General features: G+C 45.6%; 1 protein-coding gene across 1 annotated transcript; it reads left to right on the top strand.

The window, feature by feature from the left end:
- The first annotated feature begins 294 nt into the window (after positions 1–294).
- On the top strand, positions 295–3,574 carry LOC126079063 (HLA class II histocompatibility antigen, DO alpha chain). Its single transcript, XM_049889971.1, has 5 exons — positions 295–399; positions 1,639–1,887; positions 2,331–2,612; positions 2,709–2,844; positions 3,293–3,574. The coding sequence occupies exons 1-5, from the start codon at positions 318–320 to the stop codon at positions 3,306–3,308; spliced, it is 765 nt and encodes a 254-aa protein (XP_049745928.1). The 5' UTR covers positions 295–317; the 3' UTR covers positions 3,309–3,574.
- The last annotated feature ends 4,180 nt before the right edge of the window (positions 3,575–7,754 follow it).

Raw genomic sequence — 7,754 nt, 5'->3', positions numbered from 1 at the left:
TCTTGGAGGATGTAGCAACAGTTGGTCTAAGTCCCCCTCCCCCCATCCCCCCAAACAGAAACTTCCTTTTGATTCTCCAGTGTATCAGGCCTCCCTGGTCCACAAAGGCTCAGTGAATTCTTCCATCTTCTCACTCAACCTCTTTACTCTACTTCTTTACCCAGCAACAGATACATTGTCTTAGAGAATTTCTCTGATTGGTTAAATATAGCAGGGGTCTCCCCCTATTCTAGAATATGTTTTCTTCCTCTTTACCTCTGCCTGTTCCTTTACCCCCACACAGACCGAGACTTCTTTGGTTATAGCACCAGAGGGCAATGGTACTCAGTGGGGTGCTAGCCCTGGGACTCCACATCTTGGTGACTCTCCTGAGCACTCAGGAAGCAGGGGCCATCCAAGGTGAGTGCTGAGGGTGGTTGGGTAAAGAGGAGAGGTTTAGGGAGTTGGGTCACACGAGGGAGACAGTATAGAGGATGAATTGTTCCTCTTTCTCTCTCTGGTTTATAGGCAACTTCCTTCACCAAGTGATCCCCGAATCCCTGTCACCTCTAGCATATCTGTTCTGGATCTAACATATAGGTGCTGCTCAGTCCAGCCATGCCAGCATCTCCTTCAGGCTTTGTTCAAGTTCAGCTTCCTCCCTATTGCTTCCTCCTTTCTGAGGCCCAAACCTCCGCCCTTCTGCTACCCAGATCCCAATTTCTCTACCACTTCCTGGCTTAAAGTGTATCCTTTCAAGTCCAGATCTACTGCAGTGTTTATCACAACGTCATAGTTAGCTGATTATGAAATTTTGTCCTACTCTAGCGGAGAGTTCCTTGTGCTCAGGGTCCACAGCTTGTTCATCTTTCTTTGGGGACTGGCATAGTGCTGGGCACTGGTAGTCCCTCAATGACTGTCGAACAAATAATTTCATAAAATTCCAAAGGAATCTTACCAATCAAAACCTGACTCTTAATTTCCAGAAAACCAAGCCTCAGTGATGGGAAGAAACATGTTCTGTTATAACCACTGAGATGGAAGAATGAGGACATGAACCCTGAGTTTCTCACTCCCTGTTTAGTGCACTTTGCAATACCTCGAGCTACCTTTTTCTATCCCCTTGGTCTCTGTGTCACAATCTTAATTCTTAATCCTTGCTCCTGCCAGTCATTACCCATTTCTCCACACTCACCTATACTGCATTTCTGTCCCCAAAGCTCAACTTAGGCTCCTGTCCTTGATCATTTTCTCCTGTTCCCACCTCTACACCCACCATCTCACATGCAGGACCCAATAACACAGCTAGAGCGGATGGTCATAGCCAAGAGTTAACTTTGGGAATCCCAAGTATGGTTTTAGGCAGCCTCTCCTCTTCCCAACCTCTGGTATACCAGACTAGACCTGTCCTCTGTGTGGCACACAGTGTGTTGAGTGTGTGCCGGCTCCCCTCCCTTCCTCCTCTCTCTTCCATCTCCCAGCAGCCCTTCTGCACTCCAAGGGCCAGCTCAGTGTCAGAATAGGGCTCTGTCCCACACAGAACCCAGGGTGGGCACAGGCTCAGACACTGAACATATTGCCTTGTAAGGATGATAGATACAACCAATATGTTCAATATGTTTTCTTCTCTCTCCCTGACCCTGAACTTTCCCAATATAGCTGACCACATGGGCTCCTATGGACCAGCCTTCTACCAGTCTTACGATGCCTCGGGTCAGTTCACCCATGAATTTGATGGGGAACAACTCTTCTCTGTGGACCTGAAGACAAAGGAGGCTGTGTGGCGTCTGCCTGAGTTTGGCAACTTTGCCCGCTTTGACCCGCAGGGTGGGCTGGCCAGCATCGCTCTGATCAAAGCCCATCTGGACGCCTTGGTGGAACGCTCCAATCGCACCAGAGCCACAAGCGGTAACTGGTTCCTCCTCTACCCCACCCAGTCAGCCAGGAGTGGCCCAGAGGAGCTGCATCCTACCTCATAGCCTCCATCCCTTCTCTGACACACCACTCTTTCAGAATCCATGATTGTTGTCCTCAGCCTGTTTCTTTCCCAGGGGTCTCTAGATCTTCCCAGACCCCTTCAGCACCCTCTTCCTTCATGAGGAATGACCATACTCACCGATACTCCCACCAGGGACCTGTTAGACATAGCAGCCCTGGAGTCCCCACTGTCCTCTCAGCGTCTTCTCCCTCTGTTTTCCTTCCCTCTTGCCCTAGCAGTTACCATCCCTACCCCCAGAGCATCCCCTGCCTGCAAATGGCTAAATAGGAGGAGGTGTCCCTCAATCCCAGCCCTTGTGAGGCCTGGGCTGTAAGGGATGAGCCTTTGAGATTCAGGGCCTTATTCTTCCTAGTGCCTCCAAAGGTGACCGTGCTCCCCAAGTACAGAGTGGAGCTGGGCCAGCCCAACGTCCTCATCTGCATTGTGGACAACATCTTCCCCCCTGTCATCAACATCACCTGGCTGCATAATGGTCAGAAAATCACCAAGGGTGTGGCCCAGACCAGCTTCTATTCCCAGCCTGACCATTTATTCCGAAAGTTCTACTACTTAACCTTCGTGCCCTCAGCCGAAGATGTCTATGACTGCAAAGTGGAGCACTGGGGCCTAGAGGAGCCGCTCCTCAAGCACTGGGGTATGGAGACCCCTCCCCAGCCCATCTTCCTCAGATCCATGCTTCCTTTTCTCTAGAATCCCTTTGCCATACCCCGACCCTTTCTCTCTCTCACAGAGCCCTACACACCTACCCCGCTACCAGACACCACAGAGACCTTCATCTGTGCCCTGGGTCTGGCCATCGGCCTGGTGGGCTTCCTCGTGGGCACCATCTTCATCATCAGTGGCACGTGCTTGTCCAGCACCCCCAGGTGCAGAGGGCCCCGGGAGTCTGAATGGAGGAAAGTAGAGGGTCTGAACAGGATAAGGTGAAGAATCAGAGATTCTACGGAGAGAAGAGGCTAGGAAAGGGTGATATAGACAAGTATCTATTGCCATTGAGTTGATTCCCACTCATGGCAAACCCATGGGTTACAGAGTAGAACTGCTTCATAGGGTTCTCTTGGTTGTAATCTTTATGGAAGCAGGTTGCTAGACCTTCCTTCCATGGTGCTGCTGGCTGGGTTCAAACCTCCAACCTTTAAGTTAGTAACCAAGAACAAACCATTTGCATTACCTTTTTTAGAGAAGTAGTGGACAGGAAATAGAGCAGAGAGGGGTGGCAAGGAAGTGAGGTTTAGGGGGAGGTGGGGCACTCAGAGATAGGGGCCCAAGTCAGGAGCTTGAACAATATTGGTCATATGGTCTTTGCTACTTTAGGCAACGGCCCTTCTAAGAGAAGCAGATTGTGGGATACACCCTACGGATTCCTCGCAGGCTTCTGACAGACCTTGCACGCTCAGTGTCATCGTTTACTAAGAACATCCTCTCCTTACTGGCTTCTAATGGGGCCAAACTTCATCCTATATGCCCCCTGCTTTTTGGCCCCAGTGCTCCTGGCAGAAATTTGTGGGGCACCAACCACCTCCACTTTCTACCCCTGACATTCACACGCACTTTCTTGTGTACCCAAAGCTCTGACTAGCAGCAGTAAATTCTTTAATGGTGTTTGTACTGTATCTTTCTTACTGGGTCTTGGCCAATTCTCCCATGGTGTGAGGGATGTTCAGACCTGGGAGAGGGGACTCCAAATGATGACCATTGTCGGTGACCGACTGGTACTGGGGATTGGCAGTCACCCTCAGGCCAGTCCAGCTGTGTTTGGCCCTATTTCACTCATCGCTCAGGCTCTTTGTGTGTTACTTGTGACTGGGCCATTTCACACAGACTTCATGAAATTTGTCTCTTGAATTCCAATCTGACCTAAAATGGATGCAGAGTGTCCTGTTCATTGTAACACCCTCAACCAACGACAGCTCTGAAGGGCCCTGGGAGAGGAAAGGTTCACAGGGATTCCACTCCTCTCCAGATTTATTCTCTGTGAAGAGGCTATTCGTGTCCAGCCTTGATTTATAATGTCATCTCCTTTTTCTACATTCTCTAGAGTCCTGTGCATAGCAAAGAGAGGTCTAAGGCTTAGATAAATGGCTACTTCCCTCTGGGGGACAATCACATTAGGCAGGAGAGGAACAGAATAGATCTACAGGATGTCTGCTAAAAGGGAGCTCTAAAGACAGATCCACCGGAACTCTCTCTAAATATGTGGTCTGAAAGATTTTAATTTACTCTGAGCAAATTAAAAACACACAGAAACACACAAAGAGACAAGTAATCAGATAAGGTAGTTTATGCAAAGCAGCAAATGAGTGGTACACAATGATTCCACACCAGAATCATTTGGGAGCATTTAAAAGTACAGACACGAACCCAGACCTACTGAATTAGAATCTTGGGGGTGGAATAGATGGTAATGACATGGAATCTGTAACTTTTAACAATCTCTTTAGATGGTTCTGATGCAGCCAGCCTGAAACTAGGCTATGTCTGGTAACTGGGACCTACTGACATAGTTTGGTGCTACTGGAGGTCATTGGAGGGAGGGTCCCTGAGATCTGAGCTTTCTGAAGAACTTTGATCTTCTAGGCCATAAAAGTTGGATAAGATACAAGTGGGGGTTCAAAGACCTGGAAAAGAAAGAAACCAAAAATGATGGACTTCCCAAGAGAGAATAAGTTGGGAGAAATCATTGACCAGAAGAAGACTCTGATGAAAGGATCATTCTTAGTCAAGTGTTTGGTTACAAGTATGAAAAACCCGCTTAAAATAAACACAGGCAAATGTATTTACAATAAGGTGTAGTGCATAGAATCCAAGGGTGAGCCAACTACCACAGCCTCCACCAGACTGAGTCCAGCACAACTAAATGGTGCCCAGCTACCACCACTGACTGCTCTGACAGGGAACACAATACAGGGTCCCAGACAGAGCTGGAGAAATGTAGGACAAAATTCTAACTCACAAAAAAAGACCAGACTTACTGGCCTGACAGAGACTGAAGAAACTCCAAGAGTATGGCCCCTGGACACCCTTTTAGCTCAGTGATGAAGTCACTCCTGAGGTTCACCCTCCATCCAAAGATTAGACAGGCTCATAAAACAAAATGAGACTAAAGGCGCACACCAGCTGAGGGGCAAGGACTAGAAAGTAGGAGGGGACAGGAAAGCTGGTAACAGGGAACCCAAGGTTGAGAAGGAGAGGGTGTTGACATGTTGTAGGGTTGGTAATCAATGTCACAAAACAATATGTGTACTAAATGTTTAATAAGAAGCTAGTTTTTTCTGTAAACCTTCATCTAAAGTACAATAACAAAAAAAAAAAAAAAGAAGAATCCAAGGATGGGCACTAGCCAGGTCCCACAGGGTGCAGAATCTGGAACTGAAAACCAACAGAAATTGGACCAGCCCCTTTTGCACTCTTTCTTTCTCTCTGGGCCATGTGATCTTTTTCTAGATCCTTCTGTACATTGGTCACATTCTGTCTCTGTGGACTCTCTTTTTTAGTTAATGTCCATCCTGCAACTCCTGAGTTTATATCTCCTCAGCTGTAGCCACCCACAGAAACTGAGACTAGTGTTTCCTGACCACAATTTTAAATTCTTGAGAAAAATAAATATGACTGGCCAAACTTGGGACAGGTCTCCCCCCAAATCCAATGTACTGTGACCAAGGGGACAAGATCGACGACACAAACATGGCTGATGAGCACCCACTCTGAGATGAGGGGTTAGGTTGTTCTCAGAGAAAGAGGAATGGGTTCATTCTTGGAAGACACTACAAGATACGTCTGTTCCCATTATGCCCTGATTTCTACTCATCTTTTGCTTAAAGTCAACTAGCTGCATCATTGGGAGGATGTTCCTCTGATCTCTGCCATAAGGTTTAGTAAAGTCATTAAAAGTGTCTTCTTTTGACAAGAAGTGTACTTTTTCAATTATACATATATTACCTAGAAGTCACTAGACCTTCTAGGAACAATTCTGAATCTTTTAGATTTATGTATCTGTCCTCCATCTCACAATTTTTTTCCTAGTCTTAAGGTAGTCAGTATAATCAGATACATCAGATAGTCTATCAAGTTTATCATCTTAGATAAAATCTTCTGTCTGTTCCAGTCTTAACTAGTTGCCCTCAGTGACACAGCTGTCATCCTGGGATCACCTTTCATCATCTTTGTTAGGATTTACCTGTCCTCTGTGTTGAATCTTCTATTTTTGTATTCAGTAATCACCCTTTTGTGGTCTCCTATCTTATTTTAGTATAGCAAATTCTCTTTTAGTTTCCAGAGTAACAGAGCATATGATAACAAACATTTTTATGCTTTGCATATTAGAAATGCATTTGTACTACCCTCACAGCTGATTGATAGCTTGATTGGGTATAAAATTCTAGGTTGGAAATAATTTTCCATCAGAATGTTAAAGGCATTTCCAGTGTTTTTGTTGAGCAGTCAAAAGATATTCATAGTCCTAGTTCTTTGTATGTGATGTTTTTGTTTTCTCTCTCTGGAAGCTTGTAGGATATATTTTCTCTTATTCCTGATTTAAGTTTCTAACGGCTCTCCATTACACACAGGATGAGGATCCTCCTCAAACTGTCCCCAATCTGCCATTTCAACCTTATTTCTAATAGCTATTCAGAAAGTAGTCAATGCTTAGGTCACACAAAACTCTTCATCATATATGATTACCCTTCCCTGCCTTTGCACCATACTATTCCCTATTCCAGACCTGCCTTCCTCTGCCAACCAATCAAATTCTACCTGTCCTTCCCTGGGCACAGATTAAATATTATTTCTTCTGTGAGGGCTTCCCAGTTCCAGCCCTCAACATTTTATCCATTCTCTCATTGTAGTATATACCACATCTTGCCATGACTGAGTTAACTATGTATGAGTCTCCCCTTACCACTAATTGCTCCTCTAAGGCAAGGGAAATATATTTTCAGCCACTGTCATATTACATGGGACATACTAGGTGTTAAAACATTTGTAGAAATCTACTTAATACAATTTCATTTGTTTTGAATCCAGCTTGCTCCTATTGCTCTGCAACTAGTTTTAGTAACATTGGCTACCATTTACTGAACACATAAAATGTGCCAGGCCTTGTATTAAAGGCTTTTCGTATGTAGTAGGTTTGAATCTTGGTCCACGAAATCAAGAAAGTAGTGCACAAAGTGCAAGAAGTATTAAATTTATTTCAGTAGTCTTAAATCTGACTCAAAACCTCCTCTCTCTCCACTCTCCCCAGGAGGCTGATAGTAAATTCAATCTCAGACATTACTGGGGCTTCCCTTTCCCACGGTCGTTCAAAGGTTCTGTGGCCTGACAGTACCAAGGCAATAAAGAAGCCCCTTCTGCCTTCATGCATTTGTTCAGACTGGTTACTCCAAGGATTCCTGGGTCTTATAGCCTGTACAGTTTTTTCAGAGTGGCCGCTCTACTGCTTCAGCACTGACTTTGAGGTAGGAGAATCTTTGATAGGAATGATTCCCATCGCCTGGGAGAAGGACTGCAAAGATGCACCACACAGCCACCTATTACCCTGTATCACAAACCTAAATACAGGCAGAAAAAAAGAAAAGAATTATTCTGCCACACATGCATTATTTAATTTCTTCCTTACAACCAATCTGCAAGGTAAATATAATTACCTTGTGGCTTCACTCTACCTCATGTGGAGGCTCCAAATCTGAGCAAGCCTAGAGTCTCCCAAAGAAAGGATCCCCCTGTCCCCACTCCCTGGCATTTCTGGCCCCCGGAAATCTTCTGTTCCCTTTTCTGT

The sequence above is a fragment of the Elephas maximus genome, chromosome 1, assembly GCF_024166365.1.
Source record: "Elephas maximus indicus isolate mEleMax1 chromosome 1, mEleMax1 primary haplotype, whole genome shotgun sequence".
NCBI classification, from domain to species: Eukaryota; Metazoa; Chordata; class Mammalia; order Proboscidea; family Elephantidae; genus Elephas; species Elephas maximus.
This window is presented reverse-complemented; position numbering and strand designations above follow the sequence as displayed.

What these genes read in the sequence shown, in the direction of transcription:
- LOC126079063 (XM_049889971.1), top strand. Translation starts at nt 318, where the DNA reads ATGGTACTCAGTGGGGTGCTAGCCCTGGGACTCCACATCTTGGTGACT. An exon ending in GGAAGCAGGGGCCATCCAAG is followed by an intron (nt 400 to 1,638) that starts GTGAGTGCTGAG and finishes TTCCCAATATAG; the next exon opens with CTGACCACATGGGCTCCTAT. An exon ending in GCCGCTCCTCAAGCACTGGG is followed by an intron (nt 2,613 to 2,708) that starts GTATGGAGACCC and finishes TCTCTCTCACAG; the next exon opens with AGCCCTACACACCTACCCCG.